The sequence below is a fragment of the Cyanistes caeruleus genome, chromosome 35, assembly GCF_971803275.1.
Source record: "Cyanistes caeruleus chromosome 35, bCyaCae1.hap1.1, whole genome shotgun sequence".
NCBI classification, from domain to species: domain Eukaryota; kingdom Metazoa; phylum Chordata; class Aves; order Passeriformes; family Paridae; genus Cyanistes; species Cyanistes caeruleus.
Window position 1 is genome coordinate 1,554,680 of NC_141736.1, and position 25,538 is coordinate 1,580,217.

A 25,538-nucleotide genomic window follows, 5' to 3' on the forward strand; every position below is an offset into this window, starting at 1 on the left:
TGGAAAAAAACCTGTTTATTTCACAGGCACAGCACTACCCAGCAGAAGAATGAACAATATCAAATTACAAAACCTCTCGCCGCTCCGAAGAGATGACAAATTCAGAGGGTCTCCCTCCTTCGGGTGTTCGGTGTGTTGTCAGTCTCTGTGGTGCTGGAAAATGCTGCTGCCCAGGCTGGGCTCCTGGTGTTCCACGGGTGCAAGCTCCTGGTGCTCCCCCAAGTCCCCTGTCCAGAGGAGGTTCGATCCATTCCAAGGAAAAGGGAAAGAAAGCAGTCCAGGAAGACCTCTCTGCTCCGGCTAGTTGGAAAGGCAAGGTGATCTCTCTCTTGTTCTTTGTCTGTGCTGTAGTCAAAAATCCCATCCTGGGATGTGGGGGGAGCAAGTACAGTCTCTGATAAAAGACTCAGTGCTTCTTCTCCACTCACTTTTACTCTTAGATGAAGTTTTAAGGATACAAAATCTGTGTCTGGGCTAGGTGGATGAATGGGGATACAATTTAACATCATAATCAACCCAGGACAGGGAGGAATCCTGCTCTGCTCTCAATATTCCGAGGCAGAAGCCGCTCACAGCCACAGGCCCCTGGACACGAACGGCAGCCCTTTTCCAGGGGAAACAAAACTCATCCCACCAGGCTCCTGATGTCAGTCTGTCAGAGGCATTCTGCACTCCAAGGGCAGCCCGAGTTCCAGGTGGGGGCAGTTTGGGTCTGGGAGGAATCCTGCTCCATTCGTAATTTTCAGAGGCAGAAGGCAGCTCCTGGCCATGGGCTCCTGGACACAGTTTTTCATGTTATAAAAACTCACCACCCCAGGTTCCTGATGTCAGTTCATCAGAGGTGTTTTGCACTCCAAGGGTAGCCCGAGTTCTAGGTGAGGACAGCTTGGGTCCAGGAGCACTCCAGCTTTGTTTATAATTTTTGGAGGCAGAAGCTGGCTTGTGGCCACGGGCCCCTGGACACGAATGGCAGGTCTTTTCCAGGGGAAACAAAACTCACCCACCCAAATTCCTGACATCAGCTTGTCAGAGGCATTTGGCACTCCAAGGGCAGCCCGACTTCAAGGTGGGGTGGCTTGGGTCTGGGATTAATCTTGCTCTGTTCATAATTTTTGGCCCTTATCCATGCTAAAGAAAGCTCACTCCCCCAGGTTCCTGATGTCAGCCTGTCAGAGGCATTTGGCACTCCAAGGGCAGATTTTGGGTGGGGACAGCTTGGTTCCAGGACCATCTCTGTGTGTCACCCAACGTCCCCTATCCCTGTTCCTCCCTCAGCTCTGTCATCCTCAAGCCCCTACATTGCTTCTCAAGCTGCCCCTCAGCCTCTAGGTTTCATTCACTGAAAAGACCCTAAAAACTCTAGGAATTCCCTAAATAAAAACCCAGAAAATAGCCTTAGAATGCCCTTGAAATACATTAGTGATTCCCTAGCTGTTAATAAGCTCTTAAATTACCACTAAAATTTTAAAAAATTAAAATCCCCCCCAAAAAAACCCTAAATAGTCATAATAAAGCTCTAAAAATCCTTAAATGCCCTGATAAGACCATAAAAAATCTTTGTGTTTCCCTCAAAAACCCTAAAAATATCCTAGTCTTAAAAATTCCCTAAATTATCTTTAAGTCCTAAAAATTTTAATTAGTTCTGAAAGAGCTCTAAGACTATCCAAAAAAAACCATAAAAATTCTAAATAAGACTAAAAAACTCTAAAAATCCCCTAAAAATATCTCAAAAAAGCCCTGAAAAAGCCCTTAAAGTATCTTAAACACCCTCAGAAAAGCCCTAAAAAAACTCCCCAAAAAAGTTAAAAAATCCTTTAAAAGCCCTGGAAGAAACATAATAATAATTAAAAAACCAAACTAAAAATACCCTTAAAAAAACTGCTCAGCACCCAGCCCCTACCTGTCACTCTCTGGCCCACAGATGCCATCCCTACCATTCTGCAGTGGGTCTTGTCCTACTGGGAGGGCTCTGGGGTTGACCTGGTTGCTGTGTTGTGTTGCTGGGAGGGTTCTGCGGCTGTCCCAGTGTTAGGGTTGCTGCCTTGTGCTGCTGTTGGGGGAAAATGGTGTTCTTAGGGTGGCTGTTCAGGGTGACCTTAGGGCAAGGGTGAGGGCTGCTGCACCTGTTCCCTTACCTGAAGTGGTACCCTGTACCCCTGATCTCCACTGAGTGCTCTCCACTGTGACAGGGATGGTGTTTAGGGTGGCCTTAGGGCTGGGGTGAGGGCTGCTGCACCTGTTCCCTTACCCGAAGTGGTACCCTGTACCCCTGATCTCCACTGAGTGCTCTCCACTGTAACAGGGATGGTGTTTAGGGTGGCCTTAGGGCTGGGGTGAGGGCTGCTGCACCTGTATCTAACCCTAATTAGGACCCTGTGTCCTTTCCCTTGGCCCCCTAAACTCCACCTTGTGCTCTCCACCTGGTTAGGAGTGGTTTGAAGGGTGGGGTCAGGGGTGGAGTGCGGGCTGGTTCACCTGTCACACTCAAGCATCCCCCCTCTGTCCCTCCAGGCACCCCGTGCTCCTCAGCCTCTTTGTGTCATGCTCAAGCTCCCCCAGTGTAGCCTGTCAGCTTCCACGTGACACCCTGGAGCCTCCCCTCTGCTCCTCAAGCCCCTCTTCTGACCTCCCCTCAGCCCCCAGCCCCTTCGTGACACCGTGCAGCCCACAGATGTAGTCCCTGCCTTTTCCATTTGGGTGCTGTCCTTTTCCATTTGGGTGTTGTCCTGCCGGGGGGATGTGCTGGCCCCCAGGTGTGAGCGCTCACAGGTGGGGCAGGGATGGAGCAGGGGACGGGGTGAAAGTTTGAGTCGAGTTGAGGGGCAGAGGAAGGGGCAAGGCAGGAGAGGGGCTGAGGGGAGAAGGTGAGGGTTAGGAGGGGGCACCCCATTTCCAGCCACAGCATGTGAACACTGGCCTCTTTGACAGGGAAACAACGCTCAGCACCTCAATGCCTCAAACTCAGCTCAGAGGTGGCACCTGGCAGTCCAAGGGCAGCCAGAGCCCAAGTTCCTGGCAGTTTTAATCTGGGAAAAATCCTGCATTGTTTACAACTTAAAAAGGTGCCACCTTATTTCTCCCAGACCAAAGCTGCCACCAGCTCGAGCTGCCCTGGGAGTGCCAAAGGCTCTGACAAACTGACATCAGGAACCTGGGGTTATTTAAGATGGAAAAGGGCTGACTTTTGTGTCCAGGGGCCCATGGCCAGGAGTGGACTGTCCCCACCTGAAACTGCGAACGGCGCAGGACTGGTGCTCCAAGGGAGGCCCAGCTGCTTGCCCCTTCAGCTGGAGGAAATCCTGTGCCGTTTGCCACTTTAGGGGGAGAAATCCCACCTACTGACCCCACATGCAGTCAGAAACCCCTGCCACACATCTGCTGCAACTCAGGGTTTCCCTGAAAATTCCTTAAATTGGTTCGGTTCCAGTGGATTTGTCCGAAAATTAGTGGGGATGGGTGTGTGGAGACATCACGGAGGCACAGAGAGGAACCTGCTCACTTACTGACCCAAATGCACTTACTGCTGCCCCCAAACATTCGCTGTAACTCAGAAATTACCTGAGAATTCCTCAAATTCCAGTGGATTTGTAGCAAAAACTGTGAGTCAGGGTGAGCAGTGACATTACAGAGCTGCAGATGGGACCCCCCCCCATCTCACTGAGCCACCCCCAGCTCAGGACCACCTAAATTCCTGGTGTACCTCAAGAGTTCAGTTTATGAATCAAGTTGGCCCAATTCCAGCGGATCTATCCCAAGAATTAGGGGGTGACCGATCCCAGGATGTGAAAACAGCGACACCAGAGCCACAGCCCTGAAAGGAATGCCGGGTTTGTCTTTCCAAACAAACAGTGTGGCAGTGGGTAAACTGAAGATGTAAACTGCAGATAAACGGAAGCGACCCCTGAGCTGGGACCCCTCAAATCCCGGAATGCTGCTGGCCTGGAACCATCCAACCCGGGAATCCCCCGGTCCCACGAACAGGGAGGAACCCCCAAAATCCCCGGGATCACCCGAGACTGGGACCCCCTAAACCCCTTAAACCTCGGGGATCTTCGACCCAGTGACCTCCACATGCGGAGGAAGCCCCAAAGCCCAGGGGATCACCCGGGACTGGGACACCCACGTCGCTCTCAGGCCCCACATGAAGCCCCCCTTACCCGGGGATCCGCTCCCGCTCCCCGCCCCCATCCCGCGGCCTGCCCGCCCCTCACGCCCCGCCGCAGTGCCGCGCGCTCCGCGCACGCGCGCCCGCCACGCCCCGCCAGCACCGCCCCCCCGCTCCTTTCCCCGCCGTCTCATTGGCCGCGGCGGGAGAGCGCCGCGCTGATTGGCTGCGTGGGCGAGTGACTGACAGGTCGGCCGTGGGGGGGAACGGGGAAAATCGGCGATCGCGCCTCCCATTGGCTGCCGAGCCGCGGGTGGGCGCGGCCTCTCCTCGTCCCCCTCCCTTCCCTGGCCGGGGGCAGCGCGCCGCGTTCCCATTGGCTGCTTTCGCGGGGGGCGCGGGAGGGGCCGCGGCTCGCTCTCCCCTCCGCTCGCCTCTCATTGGCTGCGCTGGCGCCGGGGCGCCGCGCCATTGGCTGAGCGCGCGCGGCGGACGGGGCTCGGCGCGGGGCGGGGCGCGCAGGCGCGGGCCCGGCGCACCCTCAGGCGGCGGCGGCGACTCCGGTGGCTCCTTTGTTCCCCCGCCGGGACCGAGACCGGGATCGTGTCGAGATCGGGCCGGGATGAGCCCCGGGAAGGGCCCCGGGAAGGGCCCCGGCCCCGGTAAGGCCGAGCGGGGGGGGGCGCGGGGCGGGTACGGCGGCCCGCGAGGGTCACGGGCCCTTTGTTCGGGACCGGCGACGACCTCAGCCCGGGGTGCTCGGCCTTGGGGTTCCCCCCCACCACCACCACAGGATCGGCCCCCCCTTCATCCCCTACAGGTTCCATCCCCCCTCAGCATCCTATACCCCCATTTTTCCCCCCTCCATATCCCCCTATTTTCCCCCCATATCTGCTTTTCCCACACCCCCTATATCCCCCTTTCCCTCCTCCATTTCCCCTCATATCTCACTATCCCCCCCATGTATCTCCCTCTCCCCTCACAAACACTCCCGGATCGTTTCCGTCTTTGTCCTTCCCGATGACACCAAATCCCCCGTGCCCCCCCAATCCTTCCGATCGCGGGGGGCTTCTCCCGCCCCCCCCCCAGGCCCTTCCTGGTTTTGTGGGGTCACGGCCCCCCCCGCGCTGCTTTTGGGAATCCCGATGTTTTCACCTCCGCTTTCCCGACTCCGTTTTCCCCCATCCTTTCCCATCTCCCCCCCTCTGCCACAAATTACCCGGTTTTCCCCCATTTTTGACGCGATTTCCGAGGCCGCTCGGATGAATTCCCGACTTTCCCGCTGGGAATTTGGCCCCTTCCTGCAGGAATCCAGGGCAGGTCTGGGGAGGGGGTATCAGGTCGCAGTAGGCCCCCCGATTTTGGAAGGGGAGGGATTTATCCCGATCCATTTATCCCCGTTTCTGCCCCGCCTCCTTTTCACCTCCGTGAATTCCCACTGCTGGAATTACCCGTTTTCCTGCTCCGGAGGTGGAAGAAGATGGGAACAGGAGGATAAGCAAGGATTTAATTTAAATTAAAGCTGCATCTGCAGCCCATTCCCATTTCTTCTCCCCCTTCCCGACTTATTTTCCAGCCCCCCAAATCCCTCCCAGACTCTCCCGCTCCAAAAATGGGCTGAAAAAGCTCAGGAATGGGAAATCCCTCTCCACACCAACCCCATCGATTCATTAATCCAGGGGTTTCTTTCCTGGATTTCAGGATTTAATGACAGTTTCCCACCTGTAATCCAGGGGGTTTTTAATAAATCAATCCAGGAAAATTCAAATTGTGCTGTGGGAAGGATTTTTGTGGCTGGAGCAGGTGGAATCCACTGCCTCCAGGAATTATTAAGAGCAATTTTTTAAATGGATTTTGGAGTGTTTCCTCGCTGGAAGTCGACAAATTCCCCAAACATAACACTGAATTGGGTTCATCCGTGAGGAAATAGCCATTTTTTAGGAGTCTTGTGCTCCGTTAATGCTCCGGTGCTGCTGGATAATGACATTCCTGACTTAATTCCCAATTAATTCCCACTTTCCCCCCAGCCTGGCGTTAGGAGCTCATCCCTCCAGAGGCATAGGAAGACTGCCATGCCCGTAGGTAGGTGCTGAAATTTCCCCCTCCCCAGCCTCTGGGAAGTGACATCTCACGGGAATACTATGTTGGAAATGACAGGTTTCCTTGGAATTAGGCATAAAATTCCCATGGTTGGGAGGGAATGGTGATACCAGGACTGGAAAAGAGCAGGAATGGAACTTAATTAAAAATTCATTCCCTGGTATCCCTGGAATGGCGGTGGTTTTCCGGGGAAAGCCATGCTGGGATGAACTGTCAGATCAAGCAGGAATTAATCCCTCTCTTTCCTGGAAAACCACTTTGTCAATCCCTGTTTCCCCATCGGAAGAGGGGACAGGAACGGCTCTGTCCATGGGAGGTGGGAGATTCCCAAGGGCTGGAATGACTTAAATTGGGATAAATTCCTCCATGTAGGGGGAAGCAGACGCTGGGAAATCTGAATTTTTAACAGTGCCAGAACAACCCAAATGGGGAAAATCAGGGAAAACTATCCCTGGGTGCATGTTTTATCCCATTTCTCATCGTTCCTGGGAGTGTCAGAACCCTCAGAATGGGGATTCTCCAGGCAGCAATCCCCCAGTCCTGGAATTCCGTGGCTGTTAAACTTTCCTTCGTTTGAATCTGAGAATTTTAAGCCAAAGAAGTTTCTGGGGGAAGCCAGGGATGCACACGGATCCTTGGGAAGCTGCTCTGGGAGCAGCAGCATCCCTGGAAAACAAATTTTTATGGATGAAGGAGCTTCCAGGTGCCACCAAGGAAGTTTCCTGATGGATTTTAGGAATTTCCCCCCCACTTCATGTCCTGGGAATTGTTGCCCTGGTGCTGAAATGCAGGTTTTCCAGCAGGAAACGAACAGAAATACGGAAGTCTGTGTGAACTTTTCCTGACCCACAGACCCTGGAATTATTAGATCCATGGATTCAGTGCTGCTCTGGAGTGTTCAAGGGTGAAAAATCAGTGTTTTGCTTGGAAAAGTTTTTTGTTGTTGTTTTTTTCCTTATGGAAAAGGAGGGTTTTTCCAGAAAAACCTACTCCAAGTTTTGCCTGGAAAAGGGAGGAACTTGCTTTTGGGTAAGGAGGGATTTGCACAGAAAATGAGGGGTATGCCCAGGAAAAGGTATTTTTTCTGGAAAAGGAGTTTTTTCCCTGGAAAGAGAAGGGATTTTCCTGGAAAGGGAGCATCTCCCATAAGAATTCCAGTGGTTTTGGGTGAAATCTCTCCCTCTTTCGGACTGGAGGATGGATGCAGCTTCCCAGCAAACCCATTCCAGCTAACCCCAGATTGGGATCAGCATTGTGACTCTTCATGGCCCTTCTGAATTACCAGGAATTCCCAGATCTTGTGCAGCCCTCTAGGATGGATCAGGATGGGGCATTCCCATTCCTCGTTCCTCATGGAATCTCTGCGGTCAGTCCACATCATTCCTTGGTGATGGACATGCAGGCTGATTCCGTGTTTCTCATTTCTCAGCAATGGGTTGGGAATGGAGTAATGGATCTGGTGTTGAGATCTTGGTGATGGATTGCAGAAGAGGGTTTCCTATCCCTCCTCCCTCTGTGATGGGTTGGGAAGCAGACTTCCCATCCCTCCTGCTTTGAGGACGGATTGGGAATAGGATTCCCATTGCTTGTTCCCAAATTATGGATTTGGGCGGGGATTCCTTGCTCCTTATTCCTGGCTAACAGATTTGGAAGCGTATTTCCCATTCCAAACGCTTCAAGGATGGATTGGGAAGTGAATTCCTCGTGCCTGAGCATGCACTGTGGAGAGGGTTTCTTGCTCATTATTCGATGATAGATTGGGAGGAGTGTTTCTCGCCTGCTGCTTTTTCAGTTCATTCCTAGAATTAACCCGGATCCCCCATTCCAGGTGTGGCTCCAGGCACCCATTCCCAGCTCCTGATGTGAGATGGCGACTCCAGAGCCTCCGCTGGGAGGGACTCCCCGGCCTGGCCCCTCTCCTGGTCCCGGCCCTTCCCCGGGATCCATGCTGGGCCCCTCTCCCGGCCCTTCTCCGGGATCCGGACACTCGGGACACTCAGGACATGCGCTCCCGGCGCCAGGATACGCCCCGGACACCATCCACCCCCTGCACAAGGTGAGGCATCCCAGCATTCCGGGCCTCAGAAACCCTCAGCCTTGGGTGGGGGATTTATCCCCATTCATGTGTCCCCCCAGCCTTGTCACCTCTGCAAATTCCCACTGCTGGAATGTTCCGTTTTCCTACTCCAGCATCAGAAGGAGATGGGAAGAGAAGAATAACTAAAGAGTGTAGTTAAAATCCATGAACTGCACCTGCAGCCCCTTCCCATTCCTGTCTTCTCTCTCCTCCCACCTTATTTCACCCCCCATCCACCCCAAATCCCTCCTGGACTCTTCTGCTCCAAAAACGCACTGAAAAACCTCAGGAATGGGAAAATCCCCCACCCCAGCCCCATTAATTAACTAATTAATTGAGAGGTTTTTCTTCCTGGATTTCATGCTTTAACAACAATTCCTCGCCTGGGGAATCCAGGGGGTTTTTAATAAAAAAATCCAGGAAACTGTGCTGTGGGAAGGATTTTCATGGCTGGAGCAGGTAGAATCTGACAATAATGAAATGGAGCTCCAGCTCCAACCCCTGGGAATTCTGTGGGCTGGGCAGATGGAGAGCATCAGGATTTCCTGCAGGAATGCTCTGCCAGTGTCTGATTTCCCGGGATGTTTCTCTCCTGCAGCCCCTGGATCCAATGCATGAGAAGGGAATGTCGGAGGATCCGCGCTACGGGCAGATGAAGGGAATGGGAATGCGGCCAGGGGGACATGCAGGAATGGGCCCCCCACCCAGCCCCATGGATCAGCATTCCCAAGGTTGGGAACTTGGGAAGAAACACGGTGGGGGGAAGGGGAGGAACTGTGTCCAAATCCTGGATTTGGAGAGGCAGGGGGTGTCATCATTCCAGGCTTAAATCCTGGATACCAGGGCATAAATCCCAAATTCCAGTAGCACTCCAGGGGATTTCCAGGTCCACATGCTGGATTTTTGGGGAGGAACAATAAAATCCTGTGGGGTCTGGGGAGGGCAGAAATCCTTATTTTTGAGGGCAGACACAGCTCTCCAGAGATTCTAGCTGTAAATCCTTCATTTTGGTTTGGAATTCAACCCCTTGCACCACTCCCAAGTGCATCCCTGTGTTCCCTGCCAGGTTATCCATCCCCTCTGGGTGGCTCGGAGCACGCCTCCAGCCCAGTGCCATCCAACGGCCCCTCCAGCGGCTCCGCGGGCGGCTCTGGAGCGGCGCTGGATGGCTCCGGCTCCGACTCGCCGGCGCTGGGCCGGGGCCCGTCCCCGTTCAACGCGGCGCAGCTGCACCAGCTCCGTGCCCAGATCATGGCCTACAAGCTGCTGGCGCGGGGGCAGCCGCTCCCAGAGCACCTGCAGGTCGCCGTCCAGGGAAAGCGGCCCCTGCCCGGGATGCAGCCGCAGATTCCTGCTCTACCTCCGCCCGCCGGCGCCGCACAGGGCCCGGGACAAGCGCCCGGAGCGGGGCAAGCGCCGCCCGGGTATTCCAGACCTCACGGTGAGGAGGGGCTGGGGGGAAGCGGGGGGCTGGGATTGTCTGGTTGTGTCTTGGGCAATCCAAGGGGAGCGCATCTTGTTCCATCCTGAGGGATCTGTGGGGAGCTCAGGAATGGGAAAACCCTCTCCACACCAACCCCATTGATTCATTCATCCAGGGGTTCTGTCCTGTTCCATCCTGGGATCTGTGGGGAAATCATCCCGTTCCATCTCATGTTATCCTGGGAAATCCAGGATTGTCCTGGGATAGTCATGAAGAGCTTGTCCTGCTCTATCCCAGGGGATCCGTGGGAAGGGACCTCATCCCATCCCATCCTGGATGATCCATGGGAAGCATTTGGTCCCAGTTTGCTCCAGTATCCCCCAGTCTGGGTTTCCCACTCTTCTCCCTCCTGTGTCCATGGGCATTCCAGAGGCTGAGAGTTCAGGTCCATCCAGACTCTGGCAGTTCAGGGGAAAGGGAGCTGTACCTGCACGTCCTCATCTTCAGCCAGAGCAGACCACCCTTCCCACTGGGACTCACCCCCTGAAGACAGCATCCTCATGGGATTTCCCTTTCTTTTCCCTTTTCTGCCTGGTTTTTGGGCATTTCCAGGAATAGGAGGGCCCAACATGCCCCCTCCCGGACCCTCAGGAGTTCCCCCCGGCATGCCGGGACAGCCCCCCGGGGGCCCCCCCAAACCCTGGCCAGAAGGTAAGACCTGGGTCACAAAATTTCTGGGAATTTATCCCAGATCTGTGAGCAAGGGATGCTTTGGGGGATGGGAATGGAAGGAAGATCCTGGTTAAAGCCCTGGAATTAGCTGGAGTTCTATGGATGGCTGCTTTAACTTCTATACTGGAGCTTTGCAGGGATGCTTGACTCATTCCAAGATAGACATTTGGAGTTTTTTAGGGAATTGTGCTTTATTTTCCCATAAACATCTGGAGCTTGGGGGGATTGGGGGCTGATTTCCAGCCAAATAATTGGAATTTTTTGCAGGGGATAAGGGTTAATTTTCAGCCAAATAATTAGACTTTTTTTAGGATCTGGGGTTGATTTCCAGGTAAATAAGAGGAGTTTTGCAGGGAATTGGAATGAATTTCCCATTAAATCTCTACAGTTAGTCCACAAGCTCATTCTGAGTGAGATGTTCAAATTTTTGGGGAATTTAACTTCATTTCTGACCAAATAATTGGGTTTTTCTGCGGGAATTGAGATCCGCATCTCCCGGGAAGCTGTGCCTGTGCTCAGGCTGCTGTTCCCACACCCCCTGTTCCCACAGGGCCGCTGTCAGCGGCGGCTCCGGGCGGGGCCCCCCAGAAGCTGCTGCCGCCACCCCCTGCGGGCCGTCCCTCCCCCGTGCCCCCGGCTGTGCCCCCAGCGTCCCCTGGGCCCCCCCCGCCCTCACCGGGGCAGCCGGCGCCGCCCGCGCTCCCGATCCATCCCAAACAGAACCGGATCACCCCCATCCAGAAACCCCGCGGCCTCGACCCCGTCGAGATCCTGCAGGAGCGGGAGTACAGGTATGGTCCCACCTGGATTCCTGTTCCCAGGGATCCTCCCAGTCCCAGCTGCCTGCATCCCATGTTCCTTTTTCCTGAGATCCCTCTGGATGAGCAAGAGGACGTTTTCCTTGGAATTCCCAAGACTTCTCCCAGCCCCAACTTCCCCCCATCCTGTTTTCCCATTTCCCAGTGTCCACAGGTCCAGAGGGGTGAGTGGGAATGGGTTTTCCTTGGAAATTCCCAAGGTTTCTCCCATCTCTAACTGCCTCAATCCCATTTTTCCTCTTCTCAAGATCCAGAAGGATGAGCAGGAGAACGTTTTCCTTGGAGATTCTTCCTGACCCTTCCCAGCTCTGTTGCCCTTCCCTGGCCGTGCTCTGACCTTGCTGTGTCCTTGTTCCCATGGGGGCCCCCAAAACTCATCCCAGGATTCTGGAAGCAACTTCCCAATGCCCTTGCCCTGCTCCCATGCTCTTCCCAATGGGAACTAGGTTGGGAATGAGCTGAACTCGTCCTGAAATTCCTCCCCCTCCTCCACAGGCTCCAAGCCCGCATCGCCCACCGCATCCAAGAGCTGGAAAACCTTCCCGGCTCCTTGGCCGGAGACCTGCGGACCAAAGCAACCATTGAGCTCAAGGCTCTGCGGCTGCTCAACTTCCAGCGCCAGGTGAGCGCTGGGAACAGCAGGATTTGGGAGCAGGAACGGTGCAGGGTGACCCGAGGTGTGATCACACACGGTTTTGCCGGGGTTGCAGCTGCGGCAGGAGGTGGTGGTGTGCATGCGGCGGGACACGGCGCTGGAGACGGCGCTCAATGCCAAGGCCTACAAGCGCAGCAAGCGGCAGTCGCTGCGTGAGGCCCGCATCACGGAGAAGCTGGAGAAGCAGCAGAAGATCGAGCAGGAGCGGAAGCGCCGGCAGAAACACCAGGTTGGGGGATCCCTGGGAATCGGGGCAAGGAGGTGACAGGGATGGAGGGATAAGGGGATCACCTGATTTGGGAAGGTTGACTCTGAAGGATTGCGGCCAAGGGTTTGGTGATGGCTGTTGGGACCACTCAGTGGCCAGTGGGACTCTGCCATGGCCAATGCGACCCTTTACTGACTGCTGAGACTCTCCAGTTCCCTTTGCTCTCTCCCAACCACAACCAATCCCTCCCAACGCCGCCATTCCAGCTTCTCTCGCAATCCCCGCGCACCGAACCCCGCAATCTGACGACGTGTTCTGTTCCCACAGGAATACCTCAACAGCATCCTGCAGCATGCCAAGGACTTCAAGGAATACCACCGGAGCGTGAGTGGGAAGATCCAGAAGCTGACCAAGGCAGTGGCCACGTACCACGCCAACACCGAGCGCGAGCAGAAGAAGGAGAACGAGCGCATCGAGAAGGAGCGGATGCGCCGGCTCATGGTGAGCCAGATGTGGGATACCGGGAAAAAGCAGCCAAGAGACAGGAGGGGCGGGATCAGAGGGATGCAGTGGGATCTTTGTCCTCACTGAGGGTGAGGAGGGGCACTGAGGGGTGTGTGGGATGAGGTCAGGGTGATCCCAGCTGCTTCCAGATGATCCCAAGTGTGTTGTTCACCCCGGGCAGGCAGAGGATGAGGAGGGCTACCGGAAGCTCATCGACCAGAAGAAGGACAAGCGCCTGGCCTACTTGCTGCAGCAGACAGATGAGTACGTGGCCAACCTAACAGAGCTTGTGAGGCAGCACAAGGCAGCCCAGGTGGCCAAGGAGAAGAAGAAGAAGAAAAAAAAGAAGGTGAGAGAGAGAAGAAACTCTAGGAATGGCACTGGGAATGGCTCATGGAGGGAGCACCAGGGCTGGACTGCACAGGCTGACTCCCCTCTCCTTCTGCCTCCTCCTCTCTTTCTTTCCTTTCCTTCTTCTCTTCACTCTTTCTCTTCTCTTTTCTCCTCTCCTTTTCTTCCTTCCCATCCTTCACCTCCTTCCCTTTTTTGTTCCCCTTCCTATCCTTTTCTTCTTTCTCTTCTTTCTCTTCCTTCTCTACGCCCCCTCTCCTTCCTTTTCCTTCTCCTCCTGCCCTGTTGCTCCCACAGAAGGCGGAGAACGCCGAGGGACAGGCTCCAGCCATCGGCCCCGATGGGGAGGTGAGTCCAGGCTCAATCCTTGGATCCTGGGATGGCTGGGAAGGGGCACAGACCATTCCACTGCAGCCCACCACGGGCAGGGGGCACAGGCCAAGTCCCACCGGGTCCATCAGGATCCTCCCTTTTCCCAGTGGGTTCAGGGGGGTTTGGGGCTGAGAATTCCCAATCCCGATCTGTTGGTTCCTCCCACAGCCACTGGATGAGACGAGCCAGATGAGCGACCTCCCGGTGAAGGTGATCCATGTGGAGAGTGGGAAGATCCTCACCGGCACCGATGCACCCAAGGCCGGGCAGCTGGAGGCCTGGCTGGAAATGAACCCTGGGTATGCTGGGAATACTGGAAATGGGGCACTGGGAATGCTGCAACTGGGAATACCAGAGCTGGGAGTGCTGGGGTTGGGAATGGCAGTAGGAAGCTGGGGATGCTGGAGTCAGGAATGGAGTGGAGGACTGGGAATGGCAGTGGAGAGCTAGGAGTGCTGGACCCAGGAGGAAATCAGAGTCTGGGAATGTCAGAGCCGGGAGGAAACAGGGAGCTGGGAACACCAGAGCCAAGTTCCATTTGGAATTCCCTGTTCCCCTCTTTTCCCCCCAGGTACGAGGTGGCTCCACGCTCCGACAGCGAGGAGAGCGGCTCCGAGGAGGAGGAGGAGGTGAGGGTGGTCCTGCAGCATTCCCACTGGGAGTGTTCTGGGAGGAACAGGAAAGAGCTGACCTCAGCAATGGCTGTTTGGCAGCTCAGAAAAAATGGGATAAAATGGAACGAAACAGGAAGGATAACATGGATTAAAATGAGACAGAATAGTATAAATGTGGAATAAAGCTATAGCGTAAAATGGGACCAAACAATAGGATAAAATTAACTGGAATAGAACGAAAAATGGGAAAAAAGTATTAAAAAATGGGATAAACTAAGATATAAAAATAAAGTAGTGGGATAAAATGGAATCTCTGTGTTAAACAAGTGCGGGGCAGCTGGGAACACTTGTAAATTCCCTTTCAGAGACCCCAGTTTGCATCCTGAATGTTCCTGGCATGTTTCCAAAGGGAATGGCAGGATTCTGTGGGAGCCTCCCATCTCTGGGAGCTTTGGGTGGGAGGGTGTGGGTGCTTCCCAGGATGTTCTTGAGGCAGTTTTTCCTGAAATTCCTGGGAACCCTGCAGGAGGAGGAAGAGGAGCAGCCACAGCCAGCACAGCCAGCACTGCCTGTGGAGGAGAAGAAGAAGATTCCAGATCCAGACAGTGACGATGTCTCGGAAGTGGATGCCCGACACATCATTGAGTGAGCCCTTCCCTCTCTCTTCCCGTTTTCCTGCTCCGCATTCCCATTCCCAGTCACTTCCCTGCTCCAGGAGCAGGGTTCCACAAGCAGCATTCCCCCAAGCCCATTTTTTTTTCCAAGTCTTCCCAGAACAAGCCATAACATGGCATTTTATCTGGAAATTCAGTGGGAAAACCACCTCACACAGGACTGACTGTGTTTCCCAGGAATTCCCCCAACAGCATCATCCTTCAAACCTCCCTTTTTCCACCCCAGAAATGCAAATCGTCTCCCTTTTTCCTCCTTTATTTTCCCATTTCTGCCCATGAGGAGCAGGGATCCTCCCTCTCATCCATGTCTTTCCATCTCATTATCACCCTCTCTTCCAGTATTCCTGTTTTTCCCCCAAGTTTCCCCCTCTCCCCCTATTTATCCCATATTTTTCTCCAAGCCCCTCCCCTCACCCGTTATCCCAGTTTTCCCCCCATTTCTCCTGCTCACCTCAATTATTCCCCCCACACTCCCCCCCCACCCCATTTCCCCCTCTTCATCCTCGCTCTGACTGTGTTCCCTGGTGTGCCACGACACGTTATCCCGATTTTCCGGGCAGGAACGCCAAGCAGGACGTGGATGACGAGTACGGGGTGTCGCAGGCGCTGGCGCGGGGGCTGCAGTCCTACTACGCCGTGGCTCACGCCGTGACTGAGCGCGTGGACAAGCAGTCGGCCCTGATGGTCAACGGCGTCCTCAAGCAGTACCAGGTGTGGGACCCTCAGAGAGGTGGGAGTGCCGGGGGAGGCGACAGAGACTCTGGTGGTCCGGGGGTGGGATAATAGGATAAGAAGCTGGAAGCGGTGGGGGATGAAGATCTGTGGTAGGATAATGACTGTAGGATGAGGAGCCAGGGCTGGGAAGGGATAATGAGTCTGAGGTGGTGTGGGGTAATAAATGGAATGGTGTGGGATAATGAGCCAAAGCCAGAGTGGGATAATGAGGTGAAGCCAGAGCTGGATAATGAGCTGGATTTCCTCCCTGCTGGGAGCCAAACCCATCGCCTTCTGTGTGAATCCATGGAATATCCCAATTCCTTCAATTGGCTCTGAATAATTAACCCAACCTCATTACCAGCTCATTTGCATGTACCCAGGCAGGGGGCTCTCCCACCCCCATTCCCACCCCTGTCTGCATTCCCACAGATCAAAGGCCTGGAGTGGCTCGTGTCCCTGTACAACAACAACCTCAATGGAATCCTGGCGGACGAGATGGGACTGGGGAAAACCATCCAGACCATCGCCCTCATCACGTACCTCATGGAGCATAAGCGGATCAACGGCCCCTTCCTCATCATCGTCCCACTCTCGTGAGTACCGGAGCGCCTGGAAAATCCCACCCAGCTGCCACACTCCAGCCCCACATTCCCAGATTCCCACCCTTTCCATGTCCCCCAGGACTTTGTCCAACTGGGCCTATGAGTTCGACAAATGGGCTCCTTCCGTGGTCAAGGTCTCCTACAAGGTAAGTGCCGCGCTCCTCGGATTCCGTTTTCCTCTTCCCGCTCTGTTACCGTTACACTGAGGAAGCTGCACTGGGTCCCAGCTCCATGAAATCCCATTTTTGATTGCTCCTCAGCAGCAGGAAGCCCCAAACCTCCTCACTTTTCTGTTCCCTGTGGATAACAGCCCCTCCTACCCCCTCTTCTGGGAATTCCCTCCTCGCCTGACGTTACTGGTTGGAATTCTCCCTGCAGGGCTCTCCGGCGGCACGACGCGCCTTCGTCCCACAGCTCCGGAGTGGAAAATTCAACGTCCTGCTCACAACGTACGAGTACATCATCAAGGACAAGCACATCCTGGCCAAGGTGAGGCTGGGAAGCACTGGACCTGGAGGTTTTCCCAATCTCACCTGCACACACATGCTGCAAACAGGAAAATCCCTGCCTTGTTTATGCCAAAACCTGGTATTTTATTCCTTGGAGCCTCTGCAGAAGCTGCTCCCCCTTGGCAGCCAAAGCTGTGGTGGAATTCCTGCTCCTGCTCCTGATTTTTGGCAATATATCCCATGATCCATCAGATAACGTGGTTCCCTTTTCATGAAAAATTCCTTGGATAATTAATATTAATTATATTAATATTAACAAGACCATTGTTGCCAAGGGGTTCAGATCCATGGCCACGGAGGAAAGATAAGTGGGATGGAGCATTGTGCCAATGGAACAGGACTTGGATAATGCTCCAAATCCCAATGTTTGAGACTGAGGAAGTAGGGCCTCCTCCTCCTCAGTGGAGCTGGGATCAGCCATCCTGGCAGGGATCCCCTGGTTTCCCTCCTGGTGTGGGGGGACCCGCCTGGCGTGTTCCTCTCTCAGAGCCTCCTTGAGCTGCTCCAGCGTCACGGAGCCACCGTGAGCTGCTCCGGGCACATCCACACCCCCTAGTTCCCTGCATCCCTGCCCTTCCTGCTCCCACAGATCCGCTGGAAGTACATGATCGTGGACGAGGGACACCGGATGAAGAACCACCACTGCAAACTGACGCAGGTGCTCAACACCCACTACGTGGCCCCACGGCGGCTGCTGCTCACTGGGACCCCGCTCCAGAACAAGCTCCCGGAGCTCTGGGCGCTCCTCAACTTCCTGCTCCCCACCATCTTCAAGAGCTGCAGCACCTTCGAGCAGTGGTTCAACGCGCCGTTTGCCATGACCGGGGAGAAGGTGCGGGAAAGGGAGAATGCGGGAGTGGCTGGGGGCTGCTGGCAGCAGGGACAGGATTGGGGTCGATGTTAATGGATAGGGAGCGGTTGGAAGTGTCTCTGGAGTTCTGGGACGTGGATCGGTGTCTTTAATGGATCTGGAGAAGCTGGAAGTGGCTCTGGAGCTGTGGGATGTGGTGTCACCATTCACAGCTGCAGAGGGGATGGAATTGACTCTGGAGCTGTCAGATGGGGCTCACTGTTAATGGCTCCAGAGGGGTTGGGAGTCTCCCTGGAGCTGTGGGAGGTGGCTCAGTGTCACCATTGAGGGCTCGGTTCCCTTCTCTGGGTGACAATTCCTTTCCCTGGTGACAATGCCCTGCCCTCCCCATCCCAGGATGCTCCCATGGAGCTTCATCCCACTCCAAACTCTCGAGTCGAGCAGGCAGTTCTATTGATCCCGCCAGGAACTGAGGGTCAGGGGGTTCTTGGAGCAGAGAGACCTGGTGTTTTGGGATGTTGGGGTCCATCCAGTTCCATTTCTGATGACAATTCCTGTTCCTGGTGACAATTCCCTTCCCTGGCCAGGTGGATCTGAACGAGGAGGAGACGATCCTCATTATCCGCCGCCTGCACAAGGTGCTCCGGCCCTTCCTGCTCCGGCGCCTCAAGAAGGAGGTGGAAGCTCAGCTGCCAGAAAAGGTGACACCTTGCCTCTCCCCATCCTGGGATGGGGAGCATCATGGAGCTTCATCCCACTCCAGAACCATTGCTGGGATGGGTTGGACAGGTGTTTGGGTTGATCCTTCTGGGAACCGGGGGTTTGATGAGTCCTTAGAGTGAGATTTTGGGCTCCATCCCAACCTTCCCCATTCTGGACTACACTTAGGGCATGTCCATGCTGCTCTTCCCCATCCTGGAAGGTGCAGGTGGAGTTTCACCCCGCTCCACAGTCATTGCTGGGTTGGGTTGAGCAGGCAGTTGGGTTTGATCCCTCTGGGAATTGGTGTTTTCCCAGAGGGGCTGGGTGTGACTCCCCACTGGGTCCTGGCAGGTCGAGTACGTGATCAAATGCGACATGTCGGCGCTGCAGCGGGTCCTGTACCGGCACATGCAGGCCAAGGGTGTCCTCCTCACCGACGGCTCTGAGAAAGACAAGAAGGTCTGGATTTGGGAATGGCTGCTGGGAATGCTGAGCATGGGCGGGTTTTATCCACTGCAGGGTGGGTTGAGCTTGGGCCCCCAGCATATTTGGGTGATCCATGGAGGTTCCTCAAAGCCGTCAACAGGTCTGTGAGGAGATTAAAAAAACAAAATAATTGGAAAAAGACACTTTGATCCCAGCTAAAAGCTAGAGGTGGGAGACTCCCTGTTTTCCAGCTCCATTCCCACAAAACAGCTGGGTAGGAGCAGCCTCACCTCAAGGGGACTTGGAGGTTTCTTAAAACCTTTAATTTATTTTAACGTCTCTGAGCCCCACTGTCAGGACTGTGAACTCCCAGTGGATGTTCCCAAACATTCCTGGGAATGCTGGACTGGCAAAAACAGATGGAACCCAGCATTGATCTGGGTTTTAACCTCCTGGATTGTTCCTGGCAGGGGAAGGGCGGCACGAAGACACTGATGAACACGATCATGCAGCTGCGCAAGATCTGCAACCACCCCTACATGTTCCAGCACATCGAGGTCAGGCCGACGTGCAGAAACGGGGATAAACCCAGGGGGATGAACCTAAACAGCCATAAACCCCACAGGTTCAACCCAGGAAAGCCAGGGATGAATCAAAAAGAGGGATAAACCAAACAAAACTGGGGTAAACCAAAAGCAGGGATAACCCTAATGGGGATAAACCCAAGCAGGGATAAACCAAAACAGAGCTCAACCCAAGAAGGATGAACTAGATCAGTTCATTGGGCCCACCCACTCCCGACACTCTGTTTTCCATCCAAACCAATCCATTCCATGAGGGAATTGGAGAGGGAGCAGGGCGTGGCTCTGTTAGGCAGCTTCCAGACAGTTTGTGCTGGTTTCTGACACTGTTTCTCCTCTCGATTTCAGGAATCCTTCTCAGAGCACTTGGGGTTCACGGGCGGGATCGTGCAGGGGTGAGTCACGAATTTTGGAATTACCAGTGAAGAAATTTGTGAATTTGCAAACTCAAATGGTTTCTAGGGGTGCAGGATGAGCCACCTTCACTCCAAGCAGCCCGATGATCCCAGCAAGGGGGAAAAACCACATTCTCAGCCTCAAATCCTGGCCGTCCTCTAACTGTGCTGGTTTTTGTCTGTCCCAGGCTGGATTTGTACCGTGCCTCCGGGAAATTTGAGCTCCTGGACCGGATCCTGCCCAAGCTCCGGGCCACCAACCACAAGGTGCTGCTCTTCTGCCAGATGACCTCCCTGATGACCATCATGGAGGACTATTTTGCTTACCGCGGCTTCAAATACCTCAGGCTGGATGGTGAGTGCCCCTGGGGGGCGTGGGGGTCAGTGGTGCCCCTGGGTGGGGGTCAGTGGTGCCTCTGCGGGGCGTGGGGGTCAGTGGTGCTCCTGGGTGGGGGTCAGTGGTGCTCCTGGGTGGGGGTCAGTGGTGACCCCTGGGTGGGGGTCAGTGGTGACCCCTGGGTGGGGGTCAGTGGTGACCCCAGGGCGTCGGGGGACAGTGGGTGCCCTGCTCAAGGTGGAGCTCAAAGTCAAGACATCAAGAAAGATATCAAGATGGAAAGAAATGAAAATATTGTGCTGGACAGAAAGATATTGAGGAATATCAAGATAGAAAAATACAGAACCATCAAGATACGAAAATAAACCTCTAAGTAAAGCTGAAAAGATATCAAAATAGATCGGAAGATACTGAGATAAATTTCAATGTGTCAGTATCAAGGGAGAAACTGAGATATCAGTAAATATAAAGATTGATGTCTTGATATCCAGATTTCAGGATCAATATTGAGGCATTGATATTGAGACATCAATAGTGAGATTGATATCAAGGTTTGTATCAAGATTGGCATCAAGATTTCAGATATGAATATCTTGATATGCAGATTGCAAGATCAGTATCAAGATTGAGATAGCAAGATTTATATCAGTATTTATACAAACATCAAAGTCACTGAGACATTGATATCAAGATTGATATCAAGATATCAAGATCAATATCTTGATATCCAGATTGCAGTATATACATCGAGACATTGATAATGAGATACCAGTAGAAAGATCAATATCAAGGTTTGTATCAGGATCAGCATTAAAGATATCAAGATCAGGGTTTCTATCAAGACTGATTCAAGATATCAGAGATTGATATCAATATTTTTTAAGTTTTGATATCAAGATATTCAAAAATATATCAAAGATTGATATCAAGTTATAGAAGATTGATGTCAGGATGGATATCAAGATGTCAAAGTTGGATATCATGGCATCATGTCCTCATTGTCTGCTGTTTTTCCCATTTATTCCAGCTGATCTCCTGATTAATCCTGGGATCTTGTGGGGTTGGGAGAGGGCCCTGGGGACTCCCATGTGACTAAAACAAATCTGGATTAATTGGTTGGATTGCAGGGTTGAGTTGGAACGGGTTGGGCTTTATGGTCCCTTCCAACACAAACCGTTCCGTGATTTGGAAATGAACACGGGTTAGGAGCACAGATGTGACCCACAGCCCCCACATATCCCTGAGAACGGCCCCAAAACGGCCTCAACGCTGCCGTAATTCCGGCTGCTGCAATCCCAACGTCTGGGACGCCTCCCACCCCACCTTGGAGCAGGATCTGCCCCTTTTTCCCTCCTTTTTCCAATCTTTCCACCAAAACCAGCCCAGCCTTACACAGGACCCCCCCTCCCGGGGGGAAAGGGCTCCCTGGACCCCCAGCACCCCTGGCTCTGGTGCCGGGAGTGACGCCCGTGTGGGATTCCAGGGACCACGAAGGCAGAGGACCGGGGAATGTTGCTGAAGACATTCAATGAGCCAGGCTCCGAGTATTTCATCTTCCTGCTGAGCACGCGGGCCGGGGGGCTGGGGCTCAACCTGCAGTCAGCTGACACCGTCATCATCTTCGACAGCGACTGGAACCCACACCAGGTATGGCCAGAACCCGCTCGCCCGGAGAGCGGCCCCAAAACGGACCCATGGAATCCAAAATTGACCCAAAAATCAACTTTAAAATCGGCCCTTTGATCCAAAAAAACACCCAAACCCCAATCCATTGACCTGAAAATCAACCCAAAACCAACTGGCCAAAAAAAATCACCAACAAAGAAATCTACCCAAAACCCAGCTGACCCAAAAATCAACTTAAAAGTCGGCCCATTGATTCAAAAAAACACCCAAACCCCAATCCATTGACCTGAAAATCAACCTAAAACCAACTGGCCCAAAAAACCACCAACACAAATCTACCCAAAACCAACTGGCCCAAAAAAACACCGACACAAATCTACCCAAACCCAGCTGACCCAAAAATCAACTTTAAAATCAGCCCCTTGATACAAAAAAACACCCAAACCCCAATCCATTGACCTGAAAATCAACCTAAAACCAACTGGCCCAAAAAACCACCAACACAAATCTACCCAAAACCCAACTGACCGACTCAAAACCCAACTGACCGACTCAAAACCCAGCCGACTGACCCAAAGAGCAACCCAAAAGCCAGTGACCCCAGGTCAGCTGACTGACCCAAACCACAGCCAACCAACCTAAAATTCAGCCAAACAAAAAAAACATCAGTGATCCAACCCAAAACCAACTGGCTGACCCAAAATCCAATGAACCAGCCCCAAAACCAGCTGACCCAAAGAGGAGCCGTGGGGTTGGAATTCTGTCATTCTCCAAGAGCCGCTGGTGCTGTCCTGGAGAGCCACCCCCAGATCCCAGCGCTGCAGCTGGGTTTGTCCTGCACCCTCTGTCTCAGAAATAAAGTGCAATCAATGATCCCATTCTGGAATTCCCGTAATCCTCTGGGATTGCAGGAGCATATCCCATGTCTTTGAGGATAAAAACGGGGTTTTTGGGACCCCTCATCTAATGCTGCTCGTTCCTGCAGGAATGCTGTTCATGGGGTCCTGGTGGTTCTGTTACCCAGATTCCCTAATCCTTGGGGATCCCTGAACTCCTCATGGTGCATCCCACATCTCTCCCATACTTTATTTGAGGTTAAAACTGGCTTTTTTGGCACCTCTTGGCCAATGTGGCCACTTCCTCCAGGACCTACATGGTCCCAACACTCCTGTTACTCAAATTCCCGTAATCCTTGGTGGTCTTTGAGAGCCCTTGGGGTGCATCCCACGTTTTCCCTGTTGAGGCTAAAAGTGGAGTTTTGGCGGCTCTTGGCCAGTGCTGCCCCTTCCCATGGGACCTCCATGATCCCATTGTTGAATCCCTGTGATCCTTGGGGATCCCTGAGTTCCCTCAGGCCTCATCCCACATCTTCCCTGTGGGTTTTGAGGACAAAAGTGGGAGTTTTGGCACCTCTTGCCCTGTCCCACAGGACTTACATAGTCCTGGTGTTCCCATTGCCACATCTCCATCATCCTTGAGAATCCCTGCAGATTTTGAGGATAAAATCGGGGGTTTTGGAACCCTTTGGCCTCCACGGCCCCATCCCACAGGACTTGCATAGTCCTGGTGATCCCATTGCCACATCCCAGTCATCCTTGGGAATCCCTGGATGCCCTCAGGCCTCATCCCACATCTCCCCCCATGGATTTTGATGACAAGAGGGGGATTTTTGGGAGCCCGGTGCTATCGCTGCCCCTTCCCCCAGGACCTGCAGGCCCAGGACCGGGCCCACCGCATCGGGCAGCAGAACGAGGTCCGCGTGCTCCGGCTCTGCACCGTCAACAGCGTGGAGGAGAAGATCCTGGCGGCCGCCAAGTACAAGCTCAACGTGGACCAGAAGGTGATCCAGGCCGGAATGTTCGACCAGAAATCCTCCAGCCACGAGCGCCGGGCGTTCCTTCAAGCCATCCTGGAGCACGAGGAGCAGGATGAGGTGAGGGCTGGAGCAGAGTTCCCGTGGGAATTTGGGGGTCAGGAGTCAGAGAGAAGAGAAGGAAAAAAAAAAAAAAAAGAAAAAAAAAAAAAAAAAAGCCAACAAACCAACCCCAGAGCAGGAGCATGGCGGCTTGTTTGGAGTTTTTTGGGAGTAGCGTCGGGAACAAAGGCGCCGGATTGACAGCCCTGGAGACTGAATCCCTGTGTTTATCCACAGAGCAGACAGAGCGCGGGCAGTGGCAGCTTCCCCCACGCTGCCTCCTCCCTGTGCCTGGGCGCTGAGTCGGAGGAAGCACCTCTAAAGGTGAGCGGGGTCGTTCAGTCTCCACTGCCCATTCAATCCTCCCGCCAGCACTGCCCGGCACCGCCGCGCCACAGGCAGGGACCGGCCCGCGAGGAGCCCCAGCCGGCCAGGGAGGGACAGAACCCAGAGAGAAATGGGCTGGCAAGAGCAAGGAGTGAGATTGAAATGGCCGAATGTCAGATCTAAATGGCCTGATAGTGCCAGAAATGAGATTTTAAATGGCCTGAAGCAGCCATGAGAGAGTTAGGAGTGGCCTGGAAATGCCAAATAAATGGTAATGGCCTGAAAAAGTAAAGAATTAGTTAAAACCAGCCTGAAAGTGACAAAAGTAAGATGGAAATGGCTTGAAAGTGCCAGAACTGGGGAAAAAAACAGCCTAAAGACAGCCAAAAGTGAATTAAAAGTTGCATGAAAGTGCCAGAAGGGAGTTAAAATGAGACCAAAAGTGCTAAAAAAGAGTTAGAAGCAGCCTGAAAACAGCCAAAAATGAGTTAAAATCTACCCAAAGATGCCAAAAGGGAGAAAAAACAGCCTGAAAGTTATAAAAGTGAGTTAAAACCTGACTGAAAGGGCTGAAAGTGAGGTAAAACTGACCTGAAAGTGCCAGAAGTGAGTTAAAAACAGCCTGAAAGTGACAAAGGTGAGATAAACTGGCCCAAAAGGAGGCAAAATGATCTAAAGACAGCACAAAAACAGCCACAAAGGACTGAAAGCCAAAATGAGCTGAAAGCAAAGACGAATAAAAATGCCTAAAAACGAGAAAACTTTATAAAGAAAATCAAAGCGAAACCCCCCCAAAATGAACTAAAAACCGCCTAAAACCACCCTGAAAACAGAAAAAGAACACAAAATCACTGAAAAACCAGCTAAAAATGCCCCAAACTGAGCTAGAACCGCCCTGAAATGAGCTGAAGTACCAAAAAAACGAGCAAATAGATACTAAAACACCCCGAAATGAGCAAAATCCACAGGAACAGCCCAAAAACCAAGCAAAACACACTGAAACCATCCAAAAAAAACCAAGAAAAAAAAAAAAAATCCACTGAAGCCACCCAAAAACGAGCAGAAACGAGCCTGAAGTGCCCCAAAACGGGGTCAAGCGACAGCGAAAAATGCGAAGGGGAGCGCAAGGCCCCCGAACCCTGAGGAAGGTCCCCGAGCCGTGGGAAGCCAACAAGCGTCGGAGGGGTCTCGGGGGGGCCGTGCCTGAGGCGCCGGGGGCAGCAGCTGAATCCCTGGGTTTGGGTTTTCCCAGGAGGAGGACGAGGTGCCCGACGACGAGACGGTGAATCAGATGATCGCCCGGCACGAGGAGGAGTTCGACCTGTTCATGGTGAGGAAGAGGAGCGGGGGAGGGAGGAAGGGCGGGACGGGAGGAGGAGATGGGGGAGAAGGGAGATTTCCCAAGGGAAAGGAGGAGGAAGGAGAGGAGGAGATGGGGAGGGGTCTCATGAGGAGGAAAAGGAGCAGGAGGTGAGGATCTTGTGAGGAGGAAGAGGAAGGACAGAAGGAGGAGGAGGAAGAGGAGGGAGATCTCACAAAGAGGAAGGAAAAGGGGGGAGAAAGCAGAGAGCAAGAGACAAGGAAGAGCAGGAGATCCCCCGAGGAAGAGAAGAGAGGAGAGGAGGAGAAGAGGAAGAGGAGTAGCAAGAGGGCTTTAGGGTCTCCATGAGGGAGGAAGGGTGGGGAATTGAGGTGTCCATGAGCAGCAGGAGGAGGAAGGAGAGGAAGAGGATAAATGAGAAGGATGGAGAAGGGCAGGAGCCTCCCAGCTCCGGTACAGGATGAGCTCAGAAGCCCCAGGAAGAGCAGGAGGAGACGTGGCCAGGAGTGTGGAAAAAGCCATTTTCCTATCCAGAATTCCCACAGCCCAGGGAAGGGAGGGGAGGGGAGGGGGCTGAAGAGTGAGAGCTTGTCCTGGTGCAGGAGCCTCGATGGCAGCGACATTCCCAGGCTGGGG

General features: G+C 53.6%; 1 protein-coding gene and 1 long non-coding RNA gene across 8 annotated transcripts in view; one reads left to right on the forward strand and one right to left on the reverse strand.

The window, feature by feature from the left end:
* Nucleotides 1-5,358, reverse strand: LOC147647648 (uncharacterized). Its single transcript, XR_015281459.1, has 2 exons — nt 5,325-5,358; nt 1-3,811 (listed from the first exon to the last, which is right to left on the reverse strand). It is a non-coding gene; the product is annotated as an uncharacterized LOC147647648 (long non-coding RNA).
* The window catches only part of SMARCA4 (SWI/SNF related BAF chromatin remodeling complex subunit ATPase 4), a 24,053-nt gene continuing 3,119 nt past the window's right edge, over nt 4,605-25,538 (forward strand). For 4 of the 7 annotated variants that reach the window (XM_086871334.1, XM_086871336.1, XM_086871335.1 and 1 more), the window contains exons 1-29: nt 4,605-4,767; nt 6,133-6,187; nt 8,034-8,261; nt 8,881-9,013; nt 9,349-9,723; nt 10,318-10,416; nt 10,988-11,228; nt 11,751-11,877; nt 11,966-12,139; nt 12,446-12,619; nt 12,804-12,971; nt 13,271-13,321; nt 13,514-13,644; nt 13,917-13,974; nt 14,486-14,604; nt 15,194-15,344; nt 15,780-15,943; nt 16,032-16,098; nt 16,331-16,441; nt 17,051-17,293; nt 17,860-17,973; nt 18,326-18,433; nt 18,871-18,957; nt 19,330-19,376; nt 19,565-19,731; nt 21,197-21,360; nt 23,045-23,272; nt 23,492-23,578; nt 24,834-24,911. In XM_086871334.1, the coding sequence (XP_086727460.1) occupies nt 8,073-8,261; nt 8,881-9,013; nt 9,349-9,723; nt 10,318-10,416; nt 10,988-11,228; nt 11,751-11,877; nt 11,966-12,139; nt 12,446-12,619; nt 12,804-12,971; nt 13,271-13,321; nt 13,514-13,644; nt 13,917-13,974; nt 14,486-14,604; nt 15,194-15,344; nt 15,780-15,943; nt 16,032-16,098; nt 16,331-16,441; nt 17,051-17,293; nt 17,860-17,973; nt 18,326-18,433; nt 18,871-18,957; nt 19,330-19,376; nt 19,565-19,731; nt 21,197-21,360; nt 23,045-23,272; nt 23,492-23,578; nt 24,834-24,911 (3,855 nt within the window). In that variant the 5' untranslated portion in view covers nt 4,605-4,767; nt 6,133-6,187; nt 8,034-8,072. The remainder of the gene's footprint in view (nt 4,768-6,132; nt 6,188-8,033; nt 8,262-8,880; nt 9,014-9,348; nt 9,724-10,317; nt 10,417-10,987; nt 11,229-11,750; nt 11,878-11,965; nt 12,140-12,445; nt 12,620-12,803; nt 12,972-13,270; nt 13,322-13,513; nt 13,645-13,916; nt 13,975-14,485; nt 14,605-15,193; nt 15,345-15,779; nt 15,944-16,031; nt 16,099-16,330; nt 16,442-17,050; nt 17,294-17,859; nt 17,974-18,325; nt 18,434-18,870; nt 18,958-19,329; nt 19,377-19,564; nt 19,732-21,196; nt 21,361-23,044; nt 23,273-23,491; nt 23,579-24,833; nt 24,912-25,538) is intronic. The other 3 variants (XM_086871338.1, XM_086871339.1, XM_086871340.1) reach the window with 1 other exon arrangement.